Below are 19190 nucleotides of genomic sequence, written 5' to 3' on the forward strand. Positions count from 1 at the left end.
GAAGCTAGAAAAAATCCGGTTGAAGCTTGAACAAGAACAAGTATTTGCGCTACACGGATCCACGGCAAAACCACACTCAGGGTGGACACTCATTACCAGCTTGAAGTTGCATTGGACGGCGACCGAATTTAACGACTGTCCTCCAAGAGCACCAACGATGATGTACTATGGCAAAGACAGTAGTGGCGGTGGTATCTCGGAGTTGGACACGATAGCGAATGTGATCGGTTTGAAGGGTGTTGGAACGTCATCGTTGCGCACCTTCGTCGAGATGTGGTACCACATTTTTCTGTGGGCACTATTCTCGTCCATCTTCGTGCACACGTGTGCCGCCGTCATCGCGTTTGTGACGCTGCGAAAGCACAAGTTCGGGCGCTTCTTTTCAATCTTTATCTTCGTGATGGGCGTCCTATCGCCGGCGACCGGTGGTGCCGTCAGCAGTACCGTCATTGCCTTTGTACACAGAGCCTCCAACTTCCAGATGTCACCGATCGCGGCTATGATCTGGGGCGTCGGGCAGACGATCGTATCCGCCTGCTTCGGATTTACGCGCATCTTGGCAACACTGTAAGGGACCGCCCGCCATCAACCTGCTGGCCAACCTGCCTGTCCGTTTGATTCTCTGTGCTATCTTCCATCTTTTTCATTTCTGTCCATCGAAAGTACTGATGTACTTCTTCTCTGTTTAAATAACTTCTGCCTGAATTGTGCAGGGGATCCTACTGGAAGACTGGTATTTTGCTGATACCCGTGTTGGTATGATTGTGATATTGAGGACGCGTTTTAGCGAATATTCGCCAGCAAGAGGGAAGGCTCATATTTCGTTTCGGTTGGTAGAGTGCTGGTGGTGGCGGTCGAAATCAAAATTCCAAGCAAAGCAAGGGCACCAACGGTTTTCGATCGTTAGCTGTAACGCAAGAAAATGCAACACATCCATTGTAGAAAACAAAACAAAACATTGTAGTAAAAACAAACGATACACATCACAACACATCACAAAAAGGGAATCGCGAAAGTGGTGTAATCAAAGCATTTGAACCACGCTGAGCTTAGGATAATTGACAAGAAACAAAAAAAGAACTCGCAACACAGACCAGATTATTGCCACAACGGGCGAAACAGGCAACAGTCAGTTCATGGCACGTGAACTGAAGAACGATCATCAGCGACGAGAATGTTTGTTTTGTTTCTTGTCTTCTTTTAAAACAAAATTAGTGCAAATTCTAAAACAACTAATTCGAGCAAAATTACATACCGTTTGTCGGAACGGCGGCCCAAATAACCAATAGGCAATAGTTTCCACGGTAGTAGAGCCAGTTGTACAAAAGACAGTGACATAAACTAATAAATCGATGGAAATGAAACGTACGTAACGCATGAACCATACGCGTTCATTCGCGTACTGCACGTGGTGCTGGTAGGTGGTAGATTCAGTTGACGCGATGCGTTTCTCGGCATCTACGAACGCTCGCCTAGGACGCCGTGTAAAAACATGTGATTTTCGTTGGAAATTGGAAAAGCATCCTTTGCATGATTACGGCGTTAAGCGCCAGGTAAATGTACGGTGAGGAGGAAACGAACGCCCAACAAAGGAAAAGTACCAATACGGTTTGTACATCTCATGTATGTCCATCTGTGTGCGTGCGTGTGTTTGCTTTCCAAGCGGCTTCGGATTTAGTGAAATCAATAATGCATAGCCACAATTACTAGTAATCAATGACATGAAAAACGAATCGAGAAATAGTGATCCAAATATTGTAAGTCACAACAGCTCTAGATATGTAACTATCAATCATTTATGCGAAAACAAAAGCTCTGCCTCTAGTAGCGGAGTGTTGTATTTAAGGAAATGTGTTATTTTAAAGCTAAGATTCGTAACATTCTCGGTAGCTACTTTTAAGGGAATTGTGGATTGTTTCAAATGGCTCTGTACGGTAAAATCATGCTACCAAAGATGAGTTAAACAGCACATCACTAAACAGCGCACTGTTCTACTACGCCCGGAACAGGTGTAACACTGGGTGCGGTAACGATCAGAATAGGATCAAGCTATTAGGTGTTTCTTCACTGCTACAGAGCCATAGAATAAGTTGGATATCTGCAAGCTTAGCGATTCTTGGCGAAAGCATCCCCAGGGAAAGAAGCGTAACCTTCTCCGGAGCCTTACGCAGATTGGGTTTGTATGATTTTACTTATAGTTTAGTAGCAGCTGTAGAAGACAGGATATTTGATTTGTATATTTTGTGAGTTTTATATTTTTATGTGCAGGGAGCATAGTTTGCATTAGCTTTAAGCGTAATTGGGCACTATGTTTATTTTAAGCGGTATGATATTCGTGTATGTATATTTGTTTTTATCATTTTATTCCCCATGAGATTCACGGAAGAGGTTAGACTTGAAGTTTTAAGCGATTATCAACAGTGCAGCGAAAGTTGCACAAAAGCAAATATGGAAATAAACTGAATCAATTCAAGAACAATAAGAAATGTGACTGTTTTCGAGCGATCTTTCTTTACGGCCGAACAGTTGATCCGTGTTTTCGAATTGGGTTTTGCGTTGGAAGCAATTTTGCGTGTACACGCGAACTACGCTTGGGTTTGACGATGTTTGCGAATGTCATACCTTCACTCTAGTAACCTTTTTCGATCGGGCGAAAAAATCGATGAATGTCAAAACGGACGAAACGTAAACAAAGCGCACGTGCATTTAGAAAAGAATAAACGCAACCATCGCGTCGCATCAGGTCATCAAAAAACATCAAAATGTATCTCATGTACGATTTGAATGAAAATGGTGAGCGGGTTTACACGCTGAAGGTAATTAGAAAGATTCCGTGATTAAGACGATTTCTTTTACACTGTTCGCTCACCATGTCTTCTCCATTGCTTGCAGAAAAACAACACAGCAGGGAAGCCGACACAATCGGCACACCCGGCAAGATTTTCTCCTGAAGACAAGTACTCGCGCTATCGGATCATCATTAAGAAGCGCTTCGGATTGCTACTTACGCAAAAACCAGAACCGATCTACTGATTATCTGAAATTCTCCAAATTCCACTGCTTATGTTAGAAATAAAGACCCGGATTTAAAATTTTGTTTGTTAATTGTAATTAACAATCATGACATGAAAATTATTGAGATGTACTCCTATGCTAGTAGGAACAATCAGAATATTACTGATCAGGCCACGGTTAAGCAATACACGGTCAGAGGAAAAGAAAGGAAATTAGAAAAGTGGAGTCTAAGCCAAACATCAAACGGAAAGAGAAAATGCAATGGAAGAAAAGGGAGCACTGAAATATCACTTCCTGTTAGATATTTATTTTACATGACTCAAACTTAAAGCTTTCGACTTAAACCGACCGTGTAATCATAAAGCTTAGTGTTTGTAAACTCCCCTCGCATATCTAGCATGTAAAACAAAGCCTTGCTCTTGATCTTTACCGGCACCGTGACACGAGCAGCTTCCCTAGACTCTTGCGCAGAAACATACTTCAGCGGAACATCCATGATGCGGTTTGTGCCGAACGGAGCATACGTGATGACGCTGACCTTATCTCCACCTTTCCGTAACACCAAATAACGCACGGATCGCAGTGTGAATATCCACGAAGCGAACAACACACCATAACCTGCAAATAAATTGTATTCCATTGGTAATTTGTTTGCCGTACTCCAGCATATACAAGGTAGTATCTTTACCTATGGAAAAGCACATAATTGCAATACCATTGCGATATTTATTTTCTCCCAAATTTACCCGTTTGTACCATGGAAGATCCTCTTTTCCTTCTTCCGGTACGGGAGCATCCTTTAGGGTGGTGTATGAAAAGTGGCAAAGGTAGCCCCAAAAAAGAAACTGCGACACTGCGAAAATGTTTAACATTTTGAAGAATCGCGGGTTCTCGTACTTAAACAGCATTACATCCTTCGGAACTTTGGTATTCACATCGTATACACGATTTGCCGGCACTTGTGTCGACCTTTGCCGACATATTGCGGATCGAAACAAATTCCCCGCAACAGGACACCAGTTTCGTGCATTGGCCAGACTGGCAATCGATTTACCCAAGTGGCCGTTGGATGATGAGAGTAGCCTTAAAATCATCGTCGTTTCTATCGCTTTCTTAGTTGATACCAACAGAACGATTGTTATCTAACTGCATTTCGAAGTTCGCAACGTTTGTTTATGTTTAGGCATCGAATCACCCCTGCTGGCGACATTGGGATAGTCGGTGCGGTCACTGAGGTGACATTAGACAACATGAAGTGCTTAGAATTTTTGGTACAACAAAAAAGAAATTATTTTACGCTACATTGTAAAAACATGTAAAATAAATATACTCGGCCGGCTGACCGACAGAGGTTGAGAGTAGTGCTGATGCGTTTGATTGTGTGCGATCTTTTTGCCACGGACATTGATGTTGCCTACGTTATTTAATTCAATTATCTAAAATCACCTTTCTGGCAAAGACTTGGGAGATATTTACTAACCGAAAAGAGTAGTATTCATGAGCTTTACAGCCAAAGAAAATGAGATACAATAAACCATTCCCAAGAAACGTTTAGCATACTGACATTGTAACTGCTAGTGTGCAGTGCGCCAATGATCTCTGTCTAAAAAAACAACATACACTTTTGTTTACCTTCAGCAGATCCGAACAGAAGCAAACACGAAATTAGGAGAAAAGAAAAGGCCAGAACGTTGCAATTCCGCATAACCTTACGCTATTTATGAATGCAGCAATATTTTAACAAATTGTGTTGATGGAAAAAGTAATCACATTTTCTATTTGGTAAGGAAAAACAGATCCCACACTACTATTTCAACTATTGAGTTATTAAACGATTATTATTGAAGGTTACTCAATGATTTCAAAAGATCGATAGAAAAGTTGAAAAAGACAAAAATATAAATACACGAGTACGACAGAGAGAGAGAGAGAGAGAGAGAGAGAGAGGAAAAGAAAGAAAGAAAAAGAGAGAGAGAGAGATAGAGAGAGCGCAAGAAAAAAAAAGAATGATAAGGTAAGAGTGAGAAAATACGAATTGAGCGAGAGGGAAGAGAAATCAAGCTGTCAAAGTGGGATTTCTTTTTGTGCACTCTCCGCAGAAACCGAAAAAACTGTAGAAAAATATTTCAGTATCACTTTCCATTAGTGTTTGTGTAGCCTTTGTGCAGTGCGGACGTACGGCTTTAACGACTAGATTAGAAGCGACCAGATCGAAAGTTACTATCAAGTATGTACCAACATTATATTGTATTACCAAGCAACTATATCATGTCGCGCTATATAATCATTTCTTGCATCTCTCATATCAGCTTGCATCTCAATAAGCATATATCGTTATAGCTCATATCGGTTTCATGTAGCATAGTTGTATCTTGACTAGTTTTCTGACTAGACTTTTTTGCAATTGTGATAAACATTATCAAAACTGCTTTTCATCCCACGCGAGACGTTTTGTCTAATAACAATAGATGCAATTCATTGTATCAAACACTTACCCTTGCTGGTATGTATCAATATAGGTCAGATCAACAATTGATATTCATTATTTAATCTATCATGCTTACAAAAACATGTACGCACTTTTGTATGCATACGACACTGCTAATAATTTCTAGCTCATTGCAATGACTTCCTCTAGAAGTAAATTGCAGAAACTTATATTGGGTACATCTCATTTAAGCGGAGTATCATCATTTGCTTGTATAATACGTGCCATATTGACAATACAGGCTGGTAATAGAAACGCGCGCGCGAGTGTGCGTGATAGCAAAACACGCACACAATGTAGCAAGCTACGGACACACATGATGTAGCGAGCGCAGCTATCGTAAAGGAAACCGGGCTTCGCTGGCGGTTGCCTGCTCTCAAGCCCTCCTCCTCTGCCTTCCCACTCGAGCGTATGTCCCACTCAACTAGCGGCACAGAACACCATCTCAAACATTTTATTGTGTTTGCACATGAAACTTTGGTAATTTTTGAGTAGAGTTGTCTATTTCTTACATGCTGGTTTTTTTACTTATGTCGTTTTCATGGCAAAGAACAGCTTTTCGTTAAATAATTACTGCTTGCTTAACTTTAAAGACGTTTGGAAGAGAATGGGCAGAAGTGTAGCTCATAGTTGGTCATATCATTCGTCGGCACTGTGGCGATGGTGCGATGAATGTACTTTTCTCATTCGTGTTGGTATAGTATTGGAATCTGGATGAATGTTGTTTGCTTTGGCCAAATGTTTGTTGTATTTGTTCGATTTTGTATCATTATAAGCTCGCATCCTGCTTTTTCATTTACTTGATATACCGATTTTCGGATTCATATCGTTTGGTATCAATGATGTATTCTGTTTCGCCATACATCCCTAAAGAATGCAAAACTTTTCTTAGCTTGACGTACAGTGGGGTTTTTGTAGCTATTTTGTAGGCCACACCTACACGTACAAAGAAAGACGGTGTTTCATCAGAAAAACAAAACGAGATGTATCAACGTATCAAGATGAGTATTAAATGTTGTATCATTCAATACGGAAACTATATCAGGTCAGATATTAAGTAAAAATAATAGAGAACAATTTCGTACTGTGAGATGGCAAACTGTACCGCTCACTCGTTGCCATATCGCCGCTAATAAGAAAGGCATTTTTATGTATTAGTGTTACGTTTATATTAGACATGGACATAATTGGCTACAGATGTATTGCAATTTGCGACCCCTTGAAAACTCGATAGTAGTCGGGAAGGGCGTAAACTCGAATATATCTGGGATGAAGTGAAATGCAGTTAATGATCATCAACCAGAACTGAGCTCTTCTGAGAAAGAGTAGACGTTTTGGTTGGCTGTGGTACACGCTTTTATGACTGGAAACGGTATGGGAAGCATATGGTTGTGGTAGATTTTCCTGCGAATGTATTCGTGAAATGTTAGTTCCACAAATATTCGCCACCACAGCAAGTCGTGATGAAATGTAGGAACGTCGCAACGATGCTACAATGTGCAATTCAAAGCGAGTTCTTTTAATGCTACGCGCGTATGCTTCTGAACACGATCCATGGAGGGATCGCGCAAGGATGTTATCTTTTTAACTCAGCTGAACCGCTCAATGTACGCTGTAGGGTAAAACGTTTCGTCGGCTAGTGTTTCTTCATTCCGCGGAGTGGAGTATATTATTACAAAACTTTCATATTTCCAATTCACGATTGTTTTCCTTTGCTTTCATTTGATTCCGAAGATCGGATTTGGTAACGATCATTCACTATGAATGTACTGGCTTGCTGGTAGTAATGGGTGTCGCATTATTTAAGTTCCATGCAGTGATTTACTTAAGCGAAGGTACCTTTTGGAGATCAGTATCCGAGCTAGACCATCTTTTTGTCCTTTGGATGGAAGGGGAAGCAGCTATAGGATGTCACAACTACAAACTCACGCGTCATTTCGATATCGCTCTCTCCTCTCGCAATCTGACTGAAAGGGATAGGAGTTCAACAACCTTCCTGCTCACGCCAAAGCCAGGGCCCGCAAACTGGAATCGTGTTTGACACAGCACGACGCGCGAACGCATGAAGTATATAGCTGGTGTCTGTAAAAAGTTGGTTTGTTGGTTTTTATTAGAAGTATGCTGCTTTAAGTTAACTGTGTATTATTTTAAATAAGTGCTTGAAAGTGTTAAACAACTGAGGTTGGCAAAACAGTATGAAATACCCTTAAAGTTTAGCTCTATCGTGTCTGCAGATGCTGTGGCAATTGGTGAAACAAATTCGTATCTGACTGGTTTGTTATGTTTCTCTTGCAGCTACAGCTTATGCGAAGCTAAGAATGATGGATGTGGACCAGCCGGTTTCATCCACAACCGAAGCAGAATCTTCGCCAGAAGCACAGGAAACAGCTCCGGAACAGTCCCCCGGGATGATCGTTCGAGAAAATGACGATTTGCCAGCTTTGCTCATAAGCGACAGCGAAGAGGATGAAGCCCCCAAGGCTGCGGCCGTGGAAAAAAAGACGGAAGACATTTCGGGTATATCACCGATCGAGACAACGGTCCCGAACACAAATGACAAATGTGATGATACGGGAAATGAAACAACGATATGTTCGACATTAACAACGCAAGAAACATCTATCCTGTCCGCTGTAGATGGGGAAGAGATCTCGCTGGTGGAAAACATCGATTTGACAGGTGTGTCCAGTGCGGAAGATTCAGGTGTTAATGAGCCAAGCAGCGAAAGAACGACAACCCCGTCAATAGTGAAAACACCGGTACAAACTAAACCTAGTTCCGAAATGACGGCTCAGGAACTGCTAGAATCGTTGCTTGAGGCTCAGGAGGAAGCGTTTGCATCGCAAAGAGCATCATCGAACGCGGAAAAAGAACTAGTGGAAGCAACACTGCAGTCTAAAACAGCGGATAACGTGTTGAGTGCTTCAGAAACGGGAAAGATCACAGACAGCAACCACGATTGTACGGTAGGAGAGACTGTGACAAAACCAGCAGTTCAGGATGCCGCTAATCAAGATGAAGACGGGTCGAAAATGGACACAATTGTGGTGGATGATGAATGTTTGCTCGAAGAAATGGATAATGCACCAGAAACGCAACAGGAGATGGACATCGATGAAGATCGAGCTGGATCTAACAACTCTCCGTGTAGTGATAATGGTAGCGCTGCTAACCACAATTCGGATGATGCAGAACAAGCAAGTACGATGAAAAAAAATGATGTTACGACAGTTTCAGAAAAAATAGACGACAAAAAGTGTGATGACACGTTACAATGTGCAGAGCCGCCGAGAAAACGAGCTCGATCGATGGCAACTGATCCGGAACCGGAGTTGAAAATTGCAACAACTGAATGCACGTTTCACGGTATAGAGAACGATACCGTACAAAACGGAAAGTCATCTGAAGAACCTGGTAATAAAACAGACCGATTGGACTTACGTTCAGAAATCAAGACAAACTTGTCAGCAGCTGAGCCGGAGTCGGCACCTACTTTCTTTGACGACAAATCGCAAACTGACATCACGGTAGGTAGGAGTGACACATCGAATAACAGCAATGGCGTGCTAGATGGTGTTACACAAAATAAAAAGTCCATCGCAGAAGGCGGTCAGAAAAATGTTCATGCCATAGAAACCTCGGTATATCCTGAAGTGTTGGTGATAGATGACGACGAAGACGAGGCGGAAGAGACTAGTAACAAAGAAGCAGATATAAACGATAAAAAATCAGACGTACCGACAGAAAATAACTTCCAAACGGATCAAAATAGCGATACGTCCGTCAAGAGTGCAGATGTTGATCGAAAGTCTGCTGCCTCTGTCTTAGCAGAAAAGATGGAAACCACGCCAACAGCCTCTTCCTCAGTAGGTAACATGGAAAGTAAGCCACCGGCGATGGAGTTCTTGCGACGGTTTAACAAACCGATATCACTGATGACTCGATCAGATTTGGAACAGTTGGTTTTGCAAAAAATAAGTGAAGTCATAGTTCATCAGGGGGAAAACGCAGAATTACGCAAGATCATTAAGAGACAGTCTGCAAAGCTGCAAGGATACGAGCGTACCATATTCGATATGTCCAACCACTACGACGGTTTGAAGTTAGTCGCCGAAAGAGCTGTAGAGGATATGAAGAAGCGCGCCAAATGTTTTGTTGCGCCGGTGAAAATAACTCGCGCTGTTGGATTGCAGGTATCCAGACCCACAATGGAAATGGCACATTCAAGCAAACAATCGTCGACCATCTCAAAAAATGTGACCGAAAAACAGAAGAATCCACCCGTTACGGGGACAGTTGCGACGAATGGAATCGTTGAGAACAGGACCCAGGGTAGTAAAGCAAACGAACTGGCGAACAAAACTTCTCAGCAGACTGCAGGACCGTCTTCCAGTGGACAGCAAAACACATCAGCAAATGTAATTCGTTCACAGCTTTCAAATAATGTATCTCCCATGGCTTCGGCGCGCATCACTCCGAACAGTCCTATGACCAACGGCATGATACGAAGCATGAATTCTCAGGTTGGTAAGCATGGCAACAACCTTGCAACGGCCAGCGTAAATACTACGGTAGGCAATACAGTAAAAATGGCACCAGCACTTAACAACGAAGGTGCTGGTGTGTCTATTGCCAACACTGCCAGATTTACCAGTGCATCGCCAAACACTGGTCCGGTAGCTATCAGGACTGCGGGTGGGATTGATAGTACCGTTCGCAAAAAGTTTCATAAATTCACTCCTAAACGACCCCCTTTGTCCCCGTATCAACAGGCACAGCAAGAGAAACAGGTTAGGCAGCAGCAGGAACTGTTAGTACAGCAGATTCACGAACAAAGTCAGCAAGCACAACGAAAAGCTCAAATGAATGTGTGAGTATTGCTTCGAAACTTTGTTCATTCAATGATGCTTATTGTTAATGTTTTTGTTTATAACTTTACTTGCACAGTCGTACAGACCTGTTGACGTTAGAAAATTCCGCAGCCTTAGCGGCACAGGATGCTACCGCTCGGCAAAGAGCTATTGATCTTGTAAATCAACAGGGCCGTCCGTTGAATGCTAACGTTCAAATATCAGTATCACAGAATTATCAGGTTGTTCCGTCGGGAGGCACGCGAGCTACATCTACCATGACAAACTCGACCACGATACAGTTGACTGAGGTTAAATCAAACTCTTCACTGGCGACAACGGTGACTGCAAACGATTCTTTAATCGATTTAACTGATGAAGACGACATCACTGCTGGTAAGGAAGGTGGCCTTCGTTCATCCATACTCGTGAAACGGGTGAAACCTTCACACAGTGGTTCATTTACAGCAACACCATCCAACCCAGCCAATACTCCGGGTATGCAGATTGCTTCTAACCAGTTTATACGTCTTCAACCGAGGATAAACATAGTAAACGGCAGTGAGATTGCTTCTACTGTCGTTAGCAGTACTGCAGCTGGAGATATAAATCAATTTAACAACGCTGTAGTTCGAGCACCACTAAATGTGAATCGTAACAACAATCCGCTCCAACCTTTGCGTCATCCCATCTACAATAGTAATTTGGCACGTTCTCCGGCTCCATCACCAGGTGGGATATATTTTAGAAACTGTCCTTTTTAAAGTGAAAAGCTCTGTTTAATTGTAAATGAATTTTAATTTTGATTTTTTTTATAGATGCGTTAAGAAAACGTGTAGTAATCAAACCACTGCTGGCACCGCTTCCGCCCCCAGGACCACAGCCCAGCGATCCGACTTGGAAACTGTCACCTCCCCAGCCATCGATATGCGTGAACAACGTAAAAGCTGGCATAGTAATTTCATGGACAATGCCATCGCTTACGGATCTTCATGCTGATATTGAAACGTATCAAATTTACGCATATCAGGAGTTGTCCATCCCTACGTCTCCGGAAGAATGGCGTCATGTTGGAGATGTGAAAGCGTTGCTTCTGCCGATGGCTGTTACTCTGACGCAGTTCCAAGAAGGTCAAAGGTATTATTTCGCAGTGCGGGCAATCGACGTACACAAACGAGTCGGAAAGTTTTGTGAGCCGCGCACCTGGAACGAGACCAACGTGTCTAATGTTTGAAAAAAACTCAACCATGAATAAGTCATAGTCTTCTAACTATCCGTACTACTAACAAAAAATTGCTACCTTTGGAATCTTGTTGCATCAAAATTTACAAGTTGGACAAAAGATATAAAATAATGGTCTAAGAATAGAGTCAGGCAAACATACAAATTTGTAATGTAAGCAACAATGAAACTGGTATAAATGTTCGGAGATGTGAAGCGCCGCAACTATTTGGCTTCGAGTTAGTGGACGGTGGATTTCGGTCGACACGATGATGACATTATCATTGTTTATGTTCTACGCTTTAATAGTGTTTGAAGAAAATATCTGTAAATCGAGAAGAAAATCTTTTTTTTTTATAAATAATAGAACTTAACTCATTTTCTATAGCATATTAGTACATGCCTCTGTCGAACAAAATAACGTACGTACGGATGTATTGAAATGATTGTGAAAAACATAAAATGAACCGGCGGATTTTCCCCCATCATTTGTGACACGCCAACCCGGTCAGCTTCAAATCCGGCTTTTATTCTACGTGTCTAAAAGACATGTCCACAAGTGTACAAGAGGACACTGAATCATAGACCAGGTAGTGGCAATTGTATAGTGTTCCTTGGATGTAAACTAATTAAAACAACAAATTATGTAATAAAGGCAGCAACCAATATGGTTGTATTTTACACCACATCTATCATCTATCTATCACATCTATCACATCTATCTACCACATCTATTTATTTTAACAGTACTGTAAAATGTCGATTGTCCGGGCAACTGCAGACCGGCAGGATGTCGCTTAAATGATTTCCACTGATAACAGGTCCTTCAGTTTTGTAGGTGTAATATTTAAAGATGAAGATGATAGGTCAACACTGTAGGCATTCATATGTTTCTTAGTTAAGAAACATAAGTTATTGTTTATTTATCATTATGGAACATTTTCCAGAGTGTTTAATTCGGTAATCTCTGTATAGAAAACACTCGATTCCCTCTCGAGCAAAACGGGTAAATGGTAAAAATCAAAATTATTCTACTAGCTGTCATTTCTGGGCTCACGGATAATTCCCCGCTGGCTAATCGACGTTCTACTGTATTTATCGTAGCTTGGTTACAGTGAATGAACTACAATTATTCTACAAGAGCATCATTGTATGGCTTTTTATTAGTAAAATTCAGGTAAAGCCCATCGGTGATTGGTTATAAGCCAACATAGCGCTCAAGTATCAAAGTACTTTATTAGGGATTGATGGATGGTTAAGCCACTACACGCTTACGATACGATCACTAGAAAGCATAATCGTTCAGCAGTCAATTATTATCATTGATCATGAAATACATTACTTACAAAGTAGTACTTTTGAACAGTTTGCAGTTTGAAACATATCTGGTGATACCAGGTGTCAAAGGGGGTAAAGTAACTAGGTGGACTAGGTTGTGTGAGTACAAATTTACGTATCACAATCGAATTCATAAACGTAAAAACATTTTTCAATATGACGACCGCATCAAAGCCTAGTTAGTTTACTAGTTAGTTCGGTTACTAGGTGGGTGTAAACCTAGTTAGTTTACCCACTTTGCCAGGTGTGATGAACCACTCGATCACATAACTCAATAACACATTTCAGTAGGATAGTGGATTGATGGTTTCCACGTATCCGGTCCAGTAGACTGTAAAGTAATCTAAAAAGTGGACGAAAATTTGACCTGACCACAGGTCACGGCGATATCACGTCGGCCCTCTGCATCAGATAGGGTGCTTAGGAACAAAGAATAAAAACGGCCAGATGAGATTTGATTCATGCATTTCGGGACGGCTAGTTCAAAATACGCTGTTGTTGTTATGCTTGTAAAAGTGCCGAGGAAAACTTAAAATAAGCCGACGTAATTAATAATATCGCATAATGACTGGTAAAATTCTGCGTCATCAGAAGTTATTGGAAGTGAACAACCAATAATGAATAATTGCCTTTACATAATGTAGCGCTCAGTTGCGTCACTTTGAAACGTTTATTGCGACAACATTAAAGGGTAAGTTTGCACTTGTATGGATTTGCTTCTAATTGTTTCAAGCACCAGTGTTGGTTTGGATTGGAGAAAACGTCTTTCGGGAGTAAGAATAGTTATGTGGCAGCCAAGGTACAAATCTGTAGTTGCTAAACTAACTTTATTTGCACATTGAAAGTCTTCTCAACTCTACATCGTGTATATGACCTATATGTTTCCAAGGTGATTTGTTCGCAGTTTGTGCGAATCGACGATTTGCCGTTCGATGGATTCAAATTTCTGGGTCTATAAGGTCGCAGTAGTTTAGACACCAGCAACTGGTAAAATACGTCCCAGTCAAAGGAGGATGAACATGATTTTTTAAATCTGCCATGCATAGAAAACAAGCAAAACCGCAGACGCGGAAAGCAAACAAACATGTGCGCAACAAAAATCTCGCACATTATGTATAAACCATATGTACCATATGTATAAACCATATATAAACATTATGTATGTCATTCTGCAGCTGTCAGTTTGTCGATCGCGGCCACCGGTACGGATACTAAAGTTTTAAATGTAATTTTTGCTGCAATAATGGACAATATACTTTTGCAAAAGCTGAAGTTTGCACACGATTTTTTGTGGTGTAGCAGTACGTGGCTGGCAGTAAGACAATTGATGAGTGGAACTGCCTGTAACTCAATTGTTACGAAGGAATTGTTTACAACCGAGTGTATGTGTACGGGCAATGTTTTTTTTCGATAAAAGAATGCAGAAATGTTACGAAGCATAGTTTATCAAAAGAGTGTGTATCGAAATCGTGTGGCAGAACTGCAAATACAATGTTACATTTTCGAAATGTAAGTATTGATCAAACAAACTATTTGTTTACTTGACTATTCATAATTCGTATTCTTTCGTAGTGGGGTTTGAATTGAGCTATGCAAAAAGTAATTCAGTGGTTCCATGATGCTGCCTTCAACATTCGGTCAATCACACAACAAGTCGTAGCCTCAAATCTGGTCGGGGTCGCGAACCCTTTTTGAACGTTGGAATTATAGAGTTTAAATTAAGTAGGGATTCTGAGCAATTATTTAAGATGGTTTCAAATCCGATGTGCCACAGCTTCATCATCATTGTGACGCTGACACCAACTACCACGAGGTCAATTTTCACGAGAACTGGAACTCTGCTGTGTTTGCCTTTACATCACAAAGGCAATCGTCCTTGATGGTAGTCGCGTTATTTTGATTCTGATCCATTGCTCCGGCTGAGTAGTACGGTCTGTGGGTGGGAGAAACCGACAAATCAGTCTTGTTTATTTGCATGCATTGTGGTGTTTCATGTTGTTTTTCAAATGCATTTTGATTCTAATACCAACAATGGACCAGAAGGATCAAAATGGAGATAATCTGTAGTGAAGCAATTGTCGTAACAGCTTTGCGATTTTAATACATACAATCTTCCACAAAGAAGAACGATTTGAAAATTTGAGTTTGAAAAGAAACAAGATCTAATTTGCGGTAAATGCATGGTCTTTTGTTTCATTATCATGTTTTTGGGGTTTATTTTCCGATCTGTTTCCCGCCGGAATTTGCCGGAAAGGTTCGAATGATTCTCTCACCGAGTGTGTTTGATGTTTATTGGCTATTTCCTGTCACTCTCACAACAATGCCGGTTTCATGGTACGATGTTATAAAATAACAGTTACAGCACTTGCATGTTCCTATTCGCTGAATGAGGTTTCCCGGAACAATTATGAGAGCGAAGGAGAAAAGTTTTCCACCGCATCTTCCAAACAAGAGAAACCTACCGAAAGTACCGCGTTTAAGAAAATACAGGGTTGATGAGCCGCAATAGGCAATTAAAATTGAGGTCCTACACGTCGTGTCTTTTTAGTGTATAAGTCTCCATAGTATTTCAGATAATTTGTTGATGCAAGATAAACAAAATATTATGAATTATATGTATTATTACAGATATTATTAATCGGCATACGAATGATGAAAAATAGAGCTATTCAACAACAGCTGTTACAAATCAGCAAATATGGCAAATTGGTATTTTTAAAGCAACATAATGATTCAATGGATTTTGTCATTTTTCTGGTAGGTTGCTTAATCGTGTTTTAGGTATCATCTGTTTTAGTAGAAATTCCTGTCTATTCAGTGTTTAAAATTTTACCATCAACCCTGCAAATGGATGTGTATTTCAGAGAGCGAGAGAAAATGAGAGGAAATCCTTACAATCCACGCAAACAGGACTCCAGTACTACGAGAAACCTGCTATTAGTCGATGCCGTTGGCTGGCAGATTTAGTCGTCTAGCACTGTCGGCGTGGATTAGTTCGCTTGAAAGGTACCACGCAGCTTGAAGTTCTTTTTTTCGTTACGAATAGTAAAAAAAAACTGCCGTATACATTTCGTTATTACGCCACCGTGCAGCAAGTCATTGTATTGCTGTTGGAGTTGGTGTGTGTGGTTGGAAATGGCGAGTGACGTTGCAAGTGAAACTCGGAATTAATTTCCCTAATTAAAAGCCGATCGGTTTTCACGGTAAATACATTCACACAAGCGCACGCACAGGCAGTATACGCTCCTTGCAGCCATCGGAACTTGTGAGCTATAAATGTTTGGCGAACAGTTACCGGTCGTATTTTATTTAGCCTCATCGTAAGCCAAGAAATGAAAAGAAAACAAAAAAGCATGTGTATGTTGTGTGGGTAGTTTTCCCTTCTTTCTGCGGCTGTTACCGATCGATTCTGACACAGGTCCTTCAGGATCCGAGATCCTGCTTACGGGGACTCGAGTTACTTTGATTAATCACCCCACAAGCTTATTCCTGCTAGTAGTTATTAGAAATTTTGTTGTTGTTTTTTTTTATTGTGGTTTATGCAAATCGAGCATCTGTGTCGTGCGAATATAATTGCTAAATTTATTCCTAACATTACTACTACTCATTCTATTATAGTGATGCAGTGTGTTAATATTTGGCAGCACAGTTAAGTTTATAGTGTCAGAAAAGTGTGATTGTGTATGCAATGTACTTTTTTTTGGGGATATGCTGCTGAAAAACTTCTAGTAAGGCCATGGAAATATTACTCTTGGGCGGTATTAAGGTAAGTTATGGTTTTGTTTACCATAACGATCAATTCACCAATTATTATTGAAATTTATGTCGATAAGATGTATTACTTACAATATTTCAGGACCAATCAAGAAAAGTAAATTTTACTAGGATGTTATTTAAGCTAGGATGTTATTTAAGGAGAAATAATTGTTTTCCTATTTTAAAATTATTCGTTTAGACAAGCAGTAGATGTTGTGCAATTAGTTATAAGCTCGTTGTACTAAAATTCCTGCAAATATCAATTAAATCATTCAAAATAATGATGTTTTATTAGGCCAGGTACATAATGTTATGGTCTTGGTATTCGGTCTAATGCCGTGAATTAAGTTTATATATGATAAAAGAAGCCAGGCCAACCATTATTTATAAAACATCAAATCGTTATAAATTTCTCAATTATAAAATGACTGAATTACGTGATTAAAACACGAATTCCTACCAAGGCCTTGCCTTCAAAACCATGTTTATTTTTACCCGCAAAATCATTTCTATGAAGGGTTTCATTTCCAAGTTCGTTTCAAATATCCCTAGCCAGTTTTTTCCCTTCTTCTTGGAAACGCGTACCATACTTTCCAGCGAATCGTTTACAATCGATTGCTATACTCATAGTCATCTGCGAGTAAGCAGCTCATTAAAATAATATAAAAAATCTCGCCTGCTGTTGAGCTAATCGACGTTGTTCAACAACGACGCTGGTTGTTGCCCAATCGCTTGAACAAGCGGGACATGGGTATATAGTGCAGTGCTTGTGCCAAAGTTCACCGATCGCTTTCAGCAGCAGAATGCAAAAAATAAATAAATAAATAAAGAAACCTTTCCGTATATTAGCAGATGGAAGGTTGGAAGTTTTCCACAAGTGGCTTCCCAGTGCGGGATCGAACAGGGAACGCCATGAAAATGGGAATTCTGGCGAATTTGTGTAGCACCGAAATCGTGTTTGCGAAATTGCGCTCATAAGTGTAATTTTTGTTACAGCATATACCACCCATCGAACAACCTTCAAATTGGTTGCTAACGATAAACGACACAGTAAAGACACTGCAGAATTCTATATAGCATCCCACCTGAATAAGTTCAACCTATACTTACCAATAATTTATGCAACAATAGTTAACAAAATACAGGGAAAAGGTTTCCTGTTGATCGATTTAATTCTAGCCTAGGCTTTAAAAGTTGTTTAAAATAATATTACCACACCAGGCCCAACCAAACGTGTAGTCATTCGTTGTAAAGTTTTCACGCAAGCCGCAGGATAAATATCTTCGAAATCCTCAAAATCATATCCTTTTCCGACTTCCCATTCTTCTCCATTATTCACCCTGATCCCGTGAAACGATGATCGATTTTTTGACCTTCCCGCTCGGCGAATGCAAATCAAATCTCTACCCCCACTACCACATGTGTACTCCCAACAACAAAAAATGGGAAGCTAAAGAAATGTGTAGGATCGTAAGTGAAAAGTGAGAAAAATCGTCGCAACGCGACAAAATTCCTCACTAGCTTTCCATTTCGGATTCCTTTTTTTTGTTGGTTGTTGGTTACTTCTCTGGTTGTAGGTTCCCCGTTTTGCATACCCCTTGGCGCTTGACGATGGAATTATTTTGTTTTATGTAAATGTCTTGCACACGACGCTAACAGAATGGGTCGTAGGACTGTGGGCAGTAGTAGCAATAGTGGGCCAGTTTGTTGCCTCAATACTCAACGTTAGGATATTTTTGATTAATTATTCACTCACCGAAAAGACCAAAAATTGGGAAAGCTGTTTTTTTTTTATTCCAAAGTTGTAGTTTTTGTTTCGTCGAGAAATTGGATAACCCTAACTGAAGCAGAAGAAGCATTTAACCTAACGAGAGAGACAGAGAGTGGAGTGCCAAAGATATTCCAATAAACACCACGCGAATGGAACACGAGGAATGTGTCACCGGAAAATGTCGGCATGGCTCAACGGAGCGCCGTTGTTACCGAAATCGCCGTTGACAGCTCGGTGCGGCCTGATTTTAATTTAAGTGACTTTTATTGCCGCTTCTCGACGCTCATCCTTGAAGCCTACCCTGCCACCAGCTTCCATTCGTTCCATCCAGTAAGAAAGGCCAATAATTCATCTCTGCTTCTACGTTCAATGTGGGTTACTAGAAATTGCATCAATCTGCTGTTCAGGATGGACACAGATGGTTCGAAATCAAGCGGCCTTGCCGCTGCTACTGCCCTCTGCTTGCTGTTTGTGTCCTTTGTGTCTTGTACGTGTGCCAAAATGTTGATGGCCCGTCAGTTCCAGCAATGAAGCGAATGAATTAGCGAACGACATTGGACCTGTGTTGGGCGTGCTGGCAATTCATAATTTATTCACTTAGCTGTACCACTTTCGGACGATGGCGGCATGCATTTAGATGCCCTGCTTGGTATAGGGATTTTTTTGGCAATTTTCAACGAAAAAGTCTGTTCCAGTGCAATTATGCAAGGAAATAAAAATAAACCATTTCGGAAGGGATCATTTTTTTTTG

General features: G+C 40.7%; 4 protein-coding genes across 4 annotated transcripts; 3 read left to right on the forward strand and 1 right to left on the reverse strand.

The window, feature by feature from the left end:
• The first annotated feature begins 157 nt into the window (after nucleotides 1-157).
• Nucleotides 158-571, forward strand: LOC128714979 (transmembrane protein 170B). The gene has a single exon (XM_053809861.1). The coding sequence runs from the start codon at nucleotides 158-160 to the stop codon at nucleotides 569-571; it is 414 nt and encodes a 137-aa protein (XP_053665836.1).
• Nucleotides 572-2762: 2191 nt separating this feature from the next.
• Nucleotides 2763-3033, forward strand: LOC128714148 (H/ACA ribonucleoprotein complex subunit 3). The gene is made up of 2 exons (XM_053809023.1): nucleotides 2763-2816; nucleotides 2893-3033. The coding sequence occupies exons 1-2, from the start codon at nucleotides 2763-2765 to the stop codon at nucleotides 3031-3033; spliced, it is 195 nt and encodes a 64-aa protein (XP_053664998.1).
• Nucleotides 3034-3340: 307 nt separating this feature from the next.
• LOC128714380 (transmembrane protein 223) lies at nucleotides 3341-4109 on the reverse strand. The gene is made up of 2 exons (XM_053809253.1): nucleotides 3704-4109; nucleotides 3341-3633 (listed from the first exon to the last, which is right to left on the reverse strand). Exons 1-2 carry the CDS (start codon nucleotides 4107-4109, stop codon nucleotides 3341-3343), a joined length of 699 nt encoding a protein of 232 aa, XP_053665228.1.
• A 3712-nt stretch (nucleotides 4110-7821) lies between these two features.
• On the forward strand, nucleotides 7822-11587 carry LOC128714530 (activating transcription factor 7-interacting protein 1). The gene is made up of 3 exons (XM_053809405.1): nucleotides 7822-10373; nucleotides 10451-11085; nucleotides 11172-11587. Exons 1-3 carry the CDS (start codon nucleotides 7822-7824, stop codon nucleotides 11585-11587), a joined length of 3603 nt encoding a protein of 1200 aa, XP_053665380.1.
• The last annotated feature ends 7603 nt before the right edge of the window (nucleotides 11588-19190 follow it).

This window comes from Anopheles marshallii, chromosome 3 (assembly GCF_943734725.1).
Source record: "Anopheles marshallii chromosome 3, idAnoMarsDA_429_01, whole genome shotgun sequence".
In the NCBI taxonomy this organism is placed as follows: Eukaryota; Metazoa; Arthropoda; class Insecta; order Diptera; family Culicidae; genus Anopheles; species Anopheles marshallii.